The sequence below is a fragment of the Macaca fascicularis genome, chromosome 12, assembly GCF_037993035.2.
Source record: "Macaca fascicularis isolate 582-1 chromosome 12, T2T-MFA8v1.1".
Taxonomy (NCBI): Eukaryota; Metazoa; Chordata; class Mammalia; order Primates; family Cercopithecidae; genus Macaca; species Macaca fascicularis.
Window position 1 is genome coordinate 133,401,965 of NC_088386.1, and position 14,434 is coordinate 133,416,398.

The 14,434-nt window shown below is 50.0% G+C and overlaps 1 protein-coding gene across 13 annotated transcripts in view; it reads left to right on the plus strand.

The window, feature by feature from the left end:
- Positions 1-14,434, plus strand: part of MLPH (melanophilin) — a 64,839-nt gene that overhangs the window by 19,479 nt on the left and 30,926 nt on the right. For 8 of the 13 annotated variants that reach the window (XR_282987.5, XR_012421619.1, XR_012421620.1 and 5 more), the window contains exons 3-6: positions 4,208-4,429; positions 4,623-4,735; positions 12,196-12,299; positions 13,512-13,631. Coding sequence is in view for 7 of the 13 variants with exons in the window: in XM_005574731.4 (XP_005574788.3) it covers positions 4,208-4,429; positions 4,623-4,735; positions 12,196-12,299; positions 13,512-13,631 (559 nt within the window). In the remaining 6 variants the exon portion in view is untranslated. Of the gene's footprint in view, positions 1-4,026; positions 4,103-4,207; positions 4,430-4,622; positions 4,736-12,195; positions 12,300-13,511; positions 13,632-14,434 lie in introns of those variants that run through there. The other 5 variants (XM_045367976.2, XM_074010569.1, XM_074010570.1 and 2 more) reach the window with 2 other exon arrangements.

Below are 14,434 nucleotides of genomic sequence, written 5' to 3' on the forward strand. Positions count from 1 at the left end.
GACAAGAACCCCTTAGACACCAAATTGTAGAAGGAAAGGGCTTTATTCAGCTGGGAGCATTGGCAGACTCACGTCTCCAAAAACCGAGCTCCCCGAATAAGCAATTCCCGTCCCTTTTAAGGACTCACAACTCTAAGGGGGTCCATGTGAGAGGGTTGTGATCGATTGAGCAAGCAGGGGGGTACATGACTGGGGACTGCATGCACCTGCACCTGTAATTAGAATGGAACAGAACAGGACAGGGATTTTCACAGTGCTTTTCCATACAATGTCTGGAATCTATAGATAACATAACCGGTTAGGTCAGGAGTCGATCTGTAACTACCAGGCCCAGGGCGTGGCTCCGGGCTGTCTGCCTGTGGATTCATTTCTGCCTTTTAGTTTTTACTTCTTCTTTCTTCAGAGGCAGAAATTGGGCATAAGACAATGTGAGGGGTGGGCTCCTCCCTTATCCGGAACAATAGAAGACAGCTGAATTCTCTACTTGCTTCTGCATTCAGTGGGTGATAACACATTTTCTGGGCTGTAGTATTTGAAGAAAATCTAGGCTCACACAGATATATAATTGAAAAAATGAGTGTTAGCCTTTGCAGATGATAATTAACATTACATGTTGTTACAGCATGAAAACCCGGCAGTTGGAGTTGGTAGTTTTTTGTTGTTGTTGGATTTTTTTTTTTTTTTTGAGGCAAAGTCTTGCTCTGCCACCCAGGATGGAGTGCAGTGGTGCAATCTCAGCTCACTGCAACCTCTGCCTCCCACGTTCAAGTGATTCTCCTGCCTCAGCCTCCTGAGTAGCTGTCACTACAGGTGTGTGCCACCACGCCTCGCTAATTTTTGCATTTTTAGTAGAGACAGGGTTTCACCATGTTGGCCAGGCTAGTCTTGAGCTCCTGACCTCAGGTCATCCACCTGCCTCGGCCTCTCAAACTGCTGGAATTACAGGCGTGAGCCACCGCGCCCAGATAGTTGGTAGTTTCTTAAAGGTTAGTTGTGATGTGGAATCTGAAGCCACATTAATGAACTTTTCCTTTCTTGTTTGTTAAAATCCATTGGTCTTTCTTGCACTTGAGGTGGATTTTCTACCCCTGTGTGATTTTTGCAACACTGTGCATTAATCATTTGGAAGACTCTGGCTCACTGAGTTATGCAGACTTCTCAAATGTTGACACATTTCATATGCATCCCAAAAGAGAACCACTTCTGTTACTCTCACCAGCGATCTCATCGAAAGTCTCCTGGTGTTGGAAACTGTCAAGCTCACAGCAGGCGATATATGTTTTCCAAAATTCTACTTTGTGCTTGAAAGCTTCCATTTCATTACTGGCAATAAATACTGTCACTTCTTTTCCTTGAAGTGCCAGTCGCACTTTGTTCATTTTTGAGAAAATATCTGCCACGCACCCAAGTCGAAACAGTTCATCTCCCCCGTTGTTCTCTCAAGTGAAAATGGTATTTCATAAGAAAAGTTTCTAGCTTAGGTTGCAATCTGAACAATTGCCCAATCCTGTTGACAGAAATACCTGTCACCTTCAATATGCAGCTGTAGAGCTTCCCGTCCTCCTCCAATCCCGTCCTCCTCCAATCCCGTCCTCCTCCAATCCCGTCCTCCTCCAAGCTCATCAGGCGGAATACTCAAAAGACATGGACGGGGGCCACAGTTCAAAAAGACTCATAACTTTTAGTGTTTCATCAAGGTGATTCTTAAATGCAACTGTTTTTTCCTTCTCATTTCTATTTCTTTTTCTTTTTTTTTTTTTTTTTTTTTTGAGACAGAGTCTCGCTCTGTCACCCAGCCTGGAGTGCAATAGTACAATCTCGGCTCACTGCAACCTCTGCTTCCCTGGTTCCAGCAACTCTCCTGCCTCAGCCTCCCGAGTAGCAGGGATTACAGGGGTGCACCACTGTGCCTGGCTAATTTTTGTGTTTTTAATAGAGACGGGGTTTCACCATGTTGGCCAGCTGGTCTTGAACTCCTGACCTCAGGTGATCCGCCTGCCTCAACCTCCCAAAGTGATGGGATTACAGGCGTGAGCCACTGTGCCCAGCTCCTTTCTTTTTTGATGAAGGATATAGTGACTGCCGGTGCTGTCGGGCCCACTGCCCTGACTCGTGCTAAAGCCCCAGCAGTTTATCCACCATTGTTTTTACACCTTCAGTGCAGGCGTCGAAGAGCAAAGAAAAGGCAAATGATGTCTTAGCATTATTACAAAAATAGCCTTGCCCTTGTGACCCGCCCCCTAAAGGATCTTAGGAACCTCCAGAGGAGAGGCCCCTGGACCACACTTTGAAGACCACTATTGGAAATCATGGAATCTAATATTCCACGGTAGAAGTTGTGCCCATTGCCCCCTCCATTGTGGGTTGTGATTCCTCACCACCTCCATCTTAACCGGTTCTTCTCCATCTCCACCAGCATAGCCGGTGGTGCTCCCGTCTCAGCCTGATTTCCTCCCGTGTCTCCTCTGTCCCTCTCGTTGAGACTATACGTACTTGCTTATGCCCCATTCAGCACGCCAAGCTGACTTGTTTCAAGTCTGTTTCTGATGGTAAGTCACATTCAGGAGGGTCTTTTATTCCTGAAGCTAACTTTAACTTGGAGCCACGTGCCTGGCTTTTGCCTGTTGAGGAGTGACTTCTGGTCAACCGAATAAACAGAGTGCATGGAGTGCTCCGGCCCCATTCACCCCTCAGGATCTGAAGCTCCAGGTCTGGTTGATACGTCCTGGAGTGGCTGGCAGGTGTCATCTGGCCTCCCCAAATGGAGTCTTCTCTGCCCTCCCTTCCTGGGCTCTGGCTATGAAGAAGGGAAGTTATGTTTTAAAGAATCTAAAGCACAGTACAGTTATCCTTTTCCCCAATTTCGGCCCTGGAAATATATCAACCTCCAGCTGCTGCCCCAGGACACTTCTCAGCTCTTATTTAAGAGGACTCCTTCGGCCTGGAATGCAGGGCAGTGCACATGTCCTTGTCTTTCTTCCTGTTGTGCTGGGCCTCGGGGTATCGTTCTGCCTGGATACAGAAGAAGAGGTACTCCCTGGAACACAGGCTGGACAAGCCCTGTCTGGCGAAGGGGTGGCCTCCAGGTTTTCTGGTTGGTGCAGAGCTGGCAAAAGTGGAAATGGAGGGAGTGAGGCCCTTCCCATCTGGTTACAGGGACTTGTGTTCCTCTGTTTGGGGCAAAGACTTTACCTTGTCAGTGCAGCTTTATCTAAACTGTAGTCTGTGGATGGCGGTATCCCCCTAGATTCCTACAACTGCTTGACGCTTTTTCTCTTGGTTTTTGAAGCTATGACGAGAGCCTGATTTTGTGTCCATCTCAGTGAATATTTTTGTAAATAGTTGAGAGAGGAAAATCAGTGAAGTTCAGCCAATTGCACTTGAAACCGGAGGTGGCCTCCCACTGCCTTGTGGGACTCTCCAGTCTCTTCACCTTTGCCACACTCTGGGTGTCCCCATCCAAATCAGTGCACTTCAGAATTCTCAGAAGACAATGGCATCTAGTGTCCTTCTTGTTTGTGTCACTAAGAATGGATTAATTTTATCTCATCTGAAACTGAAAATATTACGTTTGGCAGACATTCTCTGAACTCTAGAGCAAAAGAGATGTGTTCATTATCATCTAAGGGTACATTTTCCAATCAGTTCAACTTGGCAGGTTCACCAGGAAGCTGTGTCAGTTAAACTCGGATGGTCTAGGAGAACTGTAGTTTTCCTGAGACTTCTGGGCGCTGGATGATTCCTGCTCTGGAAACACCGAGCCGTTTCAGTCGCGCTCTGGGGGAGCTCAACTCTTGCCCCCTGCTGGGAGAGACCCAAAAATGCTTGATCAGGAAACACCATCTGGCTTTGCCCTCAGGACTCTGTGACCGCCCTGGGGAGGGTGCAGTGACCTGCCAACCAAAATTGGTACAATTGTAAACAGCCACAGAAATGCTTGAATGCAATGTCATTTCTATGAAATTAACGTGTTTTCATTCCATTCCATTCCAGCCTACCAAAATTGCCCGTTTGAGCTCAGCCCTCAACACAAAGATGCCTGTGTGCCTTTGCCCAACTTTGGGTCACTATTTTCTGCATAGGAGACGGTTACTGTGTGTGTGTATGTGTCTGTGTCTGTGTGTGTGTGTATGTACATGTACACACTTAAAGCCTGTGGCAAAAACAAGATGCCCAATATATTTCTTGTTTCTGATATTTTTCCAAGGGGGTTGAAGGGCAAGATTAAGAAGGAAAGCTCCAAGAGGGAGCTGCTTTCCGACACTGCCCATCTGAACAAGACCCACTGCACCCACTGCCTGCAGCCCTACCGGCTGCTTGTGAATAGCAAAAGACAGTGCCTGGAATGTGGCCTCTCCACCTGCAAAAGCTGTGGCCGCGTCCACCCGGAGGAGCAGGGCTGGATCTGTGACCCCTGCCATCTGGCCAGGTGAGCCCAGGCCTTGAGGTAAAATGATCTTGATAGTTTCTGGATCTGGCGTGTCCCTTCGGTGAGGCTCGCTGAAGAAGGGTGGATGCACACACGTGCACGCTTGTGTGTGTGTGTGCATGTGTGTGTGTTATTTATGCAGACCTGTGTTCAGCACTTAGGCAGTGCCACGCGCCTGTGCTTGTCACTGCAGAGTCGTGAAGATCGGCTCACTGGAGTGGTACTACGAGCACGTGAAAGCCCGCTTCAAGAGGTTCGGAAGTGCCAAAGTGATCCGGTCCCTCCATGGGCGGCTGCAGGGTGGAGGTAAGCAGTGGATAGTGGGAAGGGCTTTTAGTTCCCAGGCATTTTAGGAATATTAAAGCAGGTTCCTTTGGAGTGTGCGTGTGTGTGTATGTATGTGTGTGTGTATGTGTGTGCACGTGTGTGTGCGTGCACATGCCTCTCTGTCTCTTCTGCTGCTGTTTTTTTTAATTGAATTTTTGTAGAGACAGGCGTCTCACCATGTTGCCCAGGCTGGCCTCAAACCCCTGGGCTCAAGCAATCCACCCACCTCGGCCTCCCGAAGTGCTGGGGTTATAGGCGTGAGTCACTGCGCCCTGTGAAATTGGCTCCTTTTTATGTGAGGTGCAAACCTCTGCATCCCACTGGCCTGGTCTGAGTGCCTCAGAAGTCCTGGGTGCTATTGAAGTTGCCAATATTTGAAATTATATTGTTTTCAAATCTTCAAAGTAAGTTGAGAACTCAAAGCCAAGTTTCTGAAACCCAGCTGCTGATTGAATCACCAGGGTGCTTGTTAATACTACATGTTTTCCAAGCCCTTCTTCCCTGGGACATCTGGTTTGGGGCCTAGACTCTCTCTTTTCAACAAACATTTCACATGAATGGTGATTATCAGGATTTAGAGAAATCTGTTACAATTCAGTTGTTTTTGTCTTTTGAATCCAAGTACTTATTTCACAATGACATTGAAATCCAGGCAGTCGTCTTAAACTAAACAATCTGTTTGCCTGTAATATCCCCCATAAGGCATTTGGAAGAGATCTTTTCACGGGGAGGGTGGGAGGATGCCAGAGGCTCTTCTGCGTTTGAGTTTGAAGGGAGCTAAACCAACAGTGTTTTTGAGAAAGTTCACCTTGTCCCTGTTACCTGAGTCCAAGGCTCTTGTCACTAAGCCTGGTCAAGCATTTGGGGGGACAGCCCCCACCAAGCCAGGTGTCTGGGGTCTCAGTGTCCTGGATGACTCCATCTGCAAGGCGAGTTTCTCCAGGGTCACGAGGCAGCTGCCTGGCTCCAGCAGCTGGGCACATCCAGGACAGAGGCTGTGCTTCTGGATTGGGGCGTCCTTACCATGCCCCAGCCCAGGCGTCTCCCCTAGGCCTTCTTTCTGGAGAGACATCTTATTCGTGCCTGTCCTTTAAAGCCCCAAGTTTGATTGGAGAGGCAGAAGTTGGCATATATGCCCTTTGAGCATTCAAGCTCTCACTGGGCCTGCTGCAGGCATTTCAAGGCATCTTAGCACATCGTTTAATTTAGGACAGAGGCCACGGAGAGGCACCCCTGGAGCAGCACGCTGAGCAGCACAGGGTGGCTGCACTTCTTGAGTGGTGGGCGTGAGGGTGGGGGCAGGTGTGATAAATCACCCAAACCAGGGCATTTTTAAGAGTAAAAGGAGGCTCTACTAATAACATGCTGCAACAACAGATGTGACTAGGAATGGCCGATAACATGGGGACAGGCCATCACCCTATTCCTGGGCTGCTTCTTCACAGTGATCATGAAACCCAGCAGCAAATCCTACCTCCCACATGCACACGGCCAGCCTGGAGCCCACCATAGGGTCCTCCTGCAGCCGATGGAGCTTGGTCCAGCCTCCAGTCCACCCCTACCAGGCGTAAGGATAGAAATGATACGTAACACCGGGGAAAGCCATGCTGTCAGGCATCTGAGAATGTCAACCCCAGAGGCAGTCTTTAGGGACTGGGGTGGGCTCAGGAAGCTGTATTATTTCAAAGAATGCAGTGTTTCAACAGCTCAGCCCAGAGGTGCTGGACTTCACACGGCCGGTCAGAACCTGCCGACTTCAAAATCATCACCACCAAGGGCCAGGAGGTGGCGCTGTGGGGCAACAGAAAACAGAAAACAGCTGTTCCTTGAACTTGGATTCCTAGCAGCTCCCCCAAGCGCCCACAGGGGCTGCGTTCCTCCTGCTGGGCGCCTGTAACTACAACATTAAAACAGGGCGCAAGCAAGGAACACAAAAACTGGGAAAGCTGTGCCTTTAAAAAAAAAAAAAAAAAGTAGGGTAAAAAAGCTTGAGGTTAATGTTTTGAAACCTGGCCCAGCTAGGGCCTAATGCAGACCTTGTCCAGCTAGTAAGTGGGCCGCTGGGGGTCTTCACTGAGTGAACCTTCAGAGTGCTGGGTGTTTCACCAAGGCCTTCCATAGGGGACCTGGCAGGCTCTGCAGGAGGCAGCCTCGACGGCCGATGGCCAGGAGAGGAAGGGGAAAAGCCCTAGACTGGTCACTGAGCACACAGTTCCCCCACCCTGCTGCCTTCCCTCCCAGTGCCTTTCCGTTTCCCTCGGTGGTGGCTTTGCCTGACAGTGCAGACCTCGCCTGACGTCAACACTAAGTTCTTTATACTCATGTGGTTTTATTTTTGTTTTCTCCTCCCTATCAAGAGTGGTCAGAAAATCTCTGTTCTGTGTCAGGAACATGGAAGAGCTTTTGGATTTTTTTTTTTTTTTTTTTTTTGCATGACTTGATCAGATAGGTAGGATAACGTCACCCAAACCCCTGGCCCAAGTGCAGAGTGACAAAAGGGATCAACACTAAAAGGACCCCTGAGATGCCGGGATACTTCCTCTTCACGTTCATCGTGGGGACTGGGGACATCACCCTGACAGGTGGGTCCCCAGGCCCCGGAAAGCCCATTTCCACATCCCTGAGTGCAGGGGGAGTTCACGTCTTGGGGCCTCTGCCTGTTGCTTTGGGATGCATCTCCTCAAGGCACTCACTTGTCCAGAGAGAACAAAACTAAAACCAGGTCTGCTCTCTGGCACTGTCATCTGGGTACTTTTGGAGCCAAAAACCTTGACCTTCTGAAAGTTCACTGAAAAATCATCTCGTAAAAGGCAGATTCGTTGGACAAAAAACATAGAAATGTGTTCACCGTGTATACGTGGGAGCCTTCAGAATGCAGACCCACAGATTCAGGGAAATTGTCCATTTTTATGCTTGGGTTCAAGAAAGGATGGACAGCGTGTGGAAAGGGATTATACAAGGCCAGACCTACTGCTGATAGACTGAGTAGGGAACCCAGCAAGGCCTGTTTGTCTACGTTCTTCTTGGCCTTTCTTCCTCCAGGAATGGGCGGGACCCTCTCTGGAGTGGGGGGCTTATGACCTAAAGTCAAACCAGGAAGGTCAGATCATTTCTTTTTTATTTATTTATTTATTTTTTTTTAGAGATGAGGTCTCACTATATTGCCCAGGCTGGTTTTGAACTCCTGGGTTCAAGCAGTCCTCCCACTTCAACCTCCCAAAGTGCTGGGATTACAAGCATGAGCCACACATGCCCAGCCAGATAATTTCTTTATGGCTAGATTTTACATAGAAAGTAGAGAGAAAGTCAGAGTGGTATTTGCATCTTTTTTGGCTGACTTTGGGAGAAAGGGATACTGGTTTCTATGTCCTGCCTTGTGGAAGAGGGATTCTAGTTTCTATGCTGGCCTTGGGGGAGAATGGGCCTGGGAGACAAGAGGGCAGGAGAAGGTCAGAGAGAAACTTTGCTTCTGAGGCTGCTGCGAAGGCCCTCATTTGGGGGCACTGTTTTCTGAGCCCCAAAAGCATTGCCAGCCAGCCAGTCATCCACTGAGTGTATAAAAATAGACCTGCCAGAGCTCAGACACGGGCACCTGTGGGCCCCTTTAAAACCCTTGATAGCTTTTATCTTTAAGAGAAAGATTCAAGTTAAAGAATACACCAGGCTGCCTCTCCCATCTCTCCTTCCACTGGGGAAATTGAGGCCGTCTGAGCCCAGGCAAGCTGCTGGTCCCCTTGACTCACCCCAGCATCTTCCCAGACATTCCTAAATAGGCAGCAAAGCAGTGAATGGCAGTGGCAGCTTCAGGCAGGACAGGCAGTGACAGCGTGTGCTTGACACCTGATCTCAGCTGTTTGTTATAAAGTCCTTCGTTCAGATTTCAGTTTTGCCAGTTGGTTGACTGTTTCTATCTCTGTATTATAAATGGAAAACTGGACAATGAGACTGAATTTTCCAACCCATATAAAAGATCCCTGCTGGCTCAGGACAGAGCCTGAGAACCTAGAGCCACCCAAGGCCCAGTTGATGGTAGAACTGTAAGCTGGTGTGGACATCACGGAGGAGGGTGTGCAGCATTCGGGGGTGGATGAAGGGAGGTGCACAGTGAGGTCTCCATCTCGCAGGAGGCTTTGGAAGATGCGTCGGTGATTGATTCAGTACATCCACTGAATGCTCGCCAGGTGCCAGGTCCTGGGCTGTCCTGAGGGTAGGGCGGTGGAAGAGCCAGGCCCTCTTCCACACTTGGGGACAGTCCCCACTTGGGGGGGACTGTCAGCATAGCCAGTCCAGCAAATAGGGACACTTGTGCCTCTGAAACTGAAAGCCACAAGGGAGGAACTTCCTGCAAAGGGGCCCTAGGCCCAAGAGATGAAGATAGGAGCTGCGGGGATCACAAGTGGGCCAGTTGGGGAAATGTCTAAAACAGAAACCACACAGTCATTTCATATAAGGAACTGGTTCAAATGCTGTTAACGGAGAATGGGAAAAGGAGATACTGAGGTATCAGAGGTCATAACTGCAGGAGTGCCTGCATCCCCCACAACCACCAGAGGTGTAAGCAAAGGGCAGAGGCTGGGATTAATAGAAACAGGCAGCTCCAAGGAGGCCACCCAGGGCTGGAACACAGCCCTCCAAGGTGGGGGTGCCACCAGCCAGTGCCATTGTCTCAGGGGCCATGATGAAGCTGGACCAGCTGTCAGGGTCAAGGGCATAGGGCTGGAAACCACAGGAAGGGGAACATTCCTTCTCCTTCCTTTTCCCACTCCCACTCACTGCAGGCCGAGCCCTCACGGAGCAGCAGACAAGGCAGAGGTGCAGTGTGCAGGGCCAGCTCCCACGTCACAGAGCAAAGCGAAGGTGGCTCTGAGGCTACCCCAGGCCCTGCACCCACAGTCCTGCTCCCCTTTGCAGTTGACAGTGCATACTCCAATGCACCAATGCCTGCTTGTTCATACCTGTGACCCCTGAGGCGCAGAGAGCAAAGTGCAGGCCCCAGGGCAAGGGTGTGCAAGGGCAGCAAGGCCTGGCTGGGCCCAGAGGATCTGACCTCCACAGTGCCAGCTGTGCCCTCAGCAGCCCCTGGAATAGAAAGGTGGATGGTCCACGGGGCCTGCTAGCTCTAATCCCTGGGGTCCCTTTCCTGAATCACTTGCCACAGTCACAGCACAGGCCAAGCCAAGGTGTGTAGAAGAAAGCAGGGAGAGATGGTGGGTCTAGGGAGACCAGGCCCAGGAGCTCAGTGTGGGGAAGGAGCCCTGGGGGGCAGAGAAAGGAGTGGGGGCATGAGGGCTGAGCCTCACCTCCCTCCCTGCAGTGATGAGGTCAGGCCTGCTGACCAGCAAATGCTATGAGCCTGCAGGTAAAGCCATGTGTTTGGGAGAACATGACTTAGCTCTAGGCCTCATTCACACTCCACAGCTCCAGGGTCTTCCTGCTGCCCAATAAGCACAATCCTGCAGACATGGTCAGACCTGTTGGTAATGTTGATTGGTAACACTGGTAATTGATTGGTAACATTGATGCAGAGTACTGATTTTTACACTGTAATTCAGACCAGCTCCAAGTGATGTTTCGATAGGTCTATGAAAGGCCAGCAGAGAGCCTTCCCTGGATGTTTCTCAGTGAGTGGATGGATTGTGGGGAGAGGGAGAGATGAATGGATGGATGGATGGATGGATGGATGGATGGATGGATGGATAGAAGGACAGATGGATGGTAGGATGGAAGGAAGGAAAGAAGGAAAGAAGGAAGGAAGGAAGGAAGGAAAGAAGGAAGGAAGGAAGGAAGGGCAGCTAAAGTGGTAGGTGAGTGGATGGATGGATGGATGGATGGGCAGATGGATGGATGGATGGATGGATGGATGGATGGATGGATGGATGGATAAGTAAGTGGATGGGTGGATAGATAGGTAGATGGATGGGCAGATAAGGTGGTAGGTGGGTCAATGGATGGATGGGTGGGTGAGTGGATAGGTGGATGACTGGATGGATGGATGGATGGATGGATGGATAGATAGATAGATAGATAGATAGATAGATAGATAGATAGATAGATAGACAGATAGATAGATAAGTGGATGGGTGGATAGATGGATAGATGTCTGAGTGGATGGATAAATAGATGTCTGAGTGAATGAATGCATTGGTGGGTGGATGGGTAGGCAGCTAGGTGAATAGGTAGATGGATAAAGGAGGGAGGGATGAGTGGTGGGTGGATGGATAGATGAATGGATGGATAGGCAGGTGGAGGGGTGGATGGGTAGGTGAATGAGTGGGTAGATGGGTGGATGCATGGATGGATGGATGGATGGACGGATGGATGGATGGATGGATGGATAAGTAAGTGAATGGATGGATGGATGGAGGATGGATGGATGGGTGGATGGATAGATAAGTAACTGGATGGGTGAATTGATAGAAAGATGATGAATGGATGGATAGATAGATGTCTGGGTGGATGGGTGAGCAACTGGATGGATGGGTAGATGGATAAGTAAGTGAATGGATGGATGGATGGAGGATGGATGGATGGGTGGATGGATAGATAAGTAACTGGATGGGTGAATTGATAGAAAGATGATGAATGGATGGATAGATAGATGTCGGGTGGATGGGTGTGCAACTGGATGGATGGGTAGATGAATGAAAGAGAGAAGGATGGGTGGTACGTAGATGGATGGATGAATAAATGGATAGGTAGGTGGATGGGCAGATGGGCAGGTGGATAAGTGGGTAGATGGGTAGGTAGATAATTGGGTAGATGGATAGGTGGATGAGTAGGTAGATGGATAGATAGGCTACTGATTGATTGAGTGGATAGATGGATAAATCAATTGATGGGTGGGTATGTGGATGAAGGAGGGAGGGATGGATGGGTCGGTGAGTGGATGAGCCACTGATTGATTGGGTAGATGGATGTATAGATGGATTGATGATGAGTGGGTGGATGAAGGAGGGAGGGAGGGAGGCATGGATGGATGGATGGATGGATGGATGGATGGATGGATGGATGGATGAATGGATGGATGGAAGGATAGATTAATACATGGATGGATGGGCCACTGATTGAGTGGGTGGATGGGTAGATGAATAGATGGGTGGAGGATAGATAGGTAGGTGTGTGGATGGGTGGATGGATTGATGCATGGATGGATGCATGGATGGATGGGCTGCCTATTGAGTGGGTGGATGAGTGGATAAATGGGTGGGTGGGTAGGTGAATAGATGAATAGACTGATGAATAGACAGGGGGGTGGATGAATTGGTAGATGGGTAGATGGAGGTATACATTGCTGGGTGGATAGGTGGGTGAATGGATGAAGGATGGAGGTATGGGTAGATAGATGGATGGTTTAGTGAATGAGTGAGTGGATGGACTGACAAATGGCATGCTCCCAGACTGTTTGTCCTTGGGTGGAGTCATGCAGGTCTCTATTGCAGCTGGGCCTGAGTCAATCTCTGAAGAGAGAAGTGGAGACAGCGAGCAGACAGATGAGGAAGGAGAACTGGACTCAGAGGCCCAGGCCCAGCCCTTTGGCAACAAAGTAAGTCATCTCCAGTCACCCCCTCCTCAGCCAACTCAATTCCACCCTGCAGCTGGAACGTCAGGTTCTGATTTCCTGAAAAGCTCGATGGCCTCTCCACAACTCCACTAGTTCCTACTGTGTGAGCACCAAGAATCTGCTGCCCTTTCCCAGCCCTCAGTAGTCTCTGAGATCATTGGGCACCAGGCAGGAGCAGTGCTTCCACCATCAGAAACCTCAAAAGCAATGTGTGGGATAGGCAAAGCCTGCTGAGTGTGTGGCTGTCGGGCAGGCAGAGGTCCTGAAGCGCTCTCAGGGGTCCTGAAAGCAGCTGCCTTTGCAGCTTTCAGAAAAGTGGACCCCTCAGGCTCTCCTCTGAGAGCTTTTCTCCTTCTGTTTTTTGTTTGTTTGTTTGTTTTGGTCAACCATGAGCCTTGTGTTTCTGTTTTCAAGTATTATTTAACTTATTTTGGGTGGGCGAGACAAGCAAGGTAACCCCTGGGCTTTGGGGTGGGATGCAGGAAGCGGGAGCAGCTGGAAGAAGGGACTGGGTAGGTGAGCAGAGGTTCAGACTTAGACGCTTGGAGAGAAATGGGCCAGTGACATGCAACATGAACAAGGTTTTTGTGGCTGCTGTGAGGGGAATGTCATCCTCTTTCGTTTGAGAACATTTGATTCATGCTGTTTATGAAGCTCCCAGAATGCTCTCCAGTGCCTGGAGTATTCCCTACATGATAGAGCAGTTTAAAGAATCAAAAGAATTATAACGAAATAGGGGTTTAGAGCTAAATGCAGGCTCTTGCATCTAAAGAACAAGGAACTCTCAGGAGCTTGCCCACCTCTGCCTCTCTCAGCCATCGCGCCCCCCTTTCCCGAAGCCCCAGGGACCCTCCCCTCTCCCAGCCCTGGAACAGCTTGCATGCCCCCCAGGTGGGGCCCCTGGGGCAAGGGCAGGGGTTCAACTCAGTGCTCCTTCTGCTCAGCCAAGGTTCTGGAGATGCAGATCCCATGTCCTGGGTGGGATGGGCACCGTGAGCACCAACCAGTCCTCCCACCATCTCCTCCTCTAGGCTCGGTCAGGTTCGTTCCTAGTGGAGGAGGTGGATGTGCTGGAAGAGGAGCCTGCCCCACCACCCTGGGGGCTGAGTATGGGTTTGGGGAGGTGCGGGGTGTTTGGTCCTCTCCCTCAAGCTGGCCCTGACTTGAGTCTTGTCCTGTCTTGTGCCTGCTGAGAAAAAGCGCCTCCTCTCCATCCAAGACTTCGACTTCGAGGGAGACTCAGATGACTCCGCTCAGCCTCAAGGTCACTTCCTGCACCTGTCCTCAGTCCTCGAGGCCAGGGACAGCCTGCAGGTCAGTGAGTCCTCGTGTCTTTCCCCTGCTCTTCCCAGGAACCTGGGTGGCAGGTGCTCAGGCCCCAGGTGAGGGACAACACTCTGGAAACAGTGTCTGATGGCAGCACAGTCCCACTGGCTCCCAAGGCATGACAGGGCAGGGGGCCCTTGTGGGAAGACAGGATCCAGAGACCTCACACTCCCTCAGGATTAGCATGTCTGGAGATACTGAGCAGGCAGCTTGGAGAAGCAGGGGGTGATGCAGGGCCCTGAGGCTGGACAGATGAGCTGGGGCCCAGGGATCGGTGCTTGGCACAGAAATAAGGCAGAACCCCCGAGACTCGGGAGGGTAGGACAGAGAAGGGCATCTGAGGTAGAGTCAGGCAGGGCCTGCCATGATGCCTGCATCTCCGTCTTACTGGGAGGGGTACATACACTTTATCGCTCAAACTAGGACAGTCCTGTGATATCGGCAGCTATTAATGACCACACCTAGACACAGGGCATATGCAGGGGCCGTCCAGGTGAACAGGACATGTGGCCGCCTTACTCATTAGGTGTGTGGCCTTTGTCCCTGGAACTTCTTCAAGGTGCTCATTAGTGGTCATTGCTGGTTGATCATTATTCATTAGTATTTCTGTTGCGATTGAAATTACTCAAGATAATAGATTAGATAATTAGGAGTAGGGTTAGAAGGGATGGGATAAAACAAGAGAGAAAGTAGAGTGATCAGGCCTTTCTGAGTAGATACGGTAACGGAGGCTGAAATTTGGGTTTGTGTAAAGGTCTTTGGTATAGTTAAATTAGGTCAAGAAGTGAAGC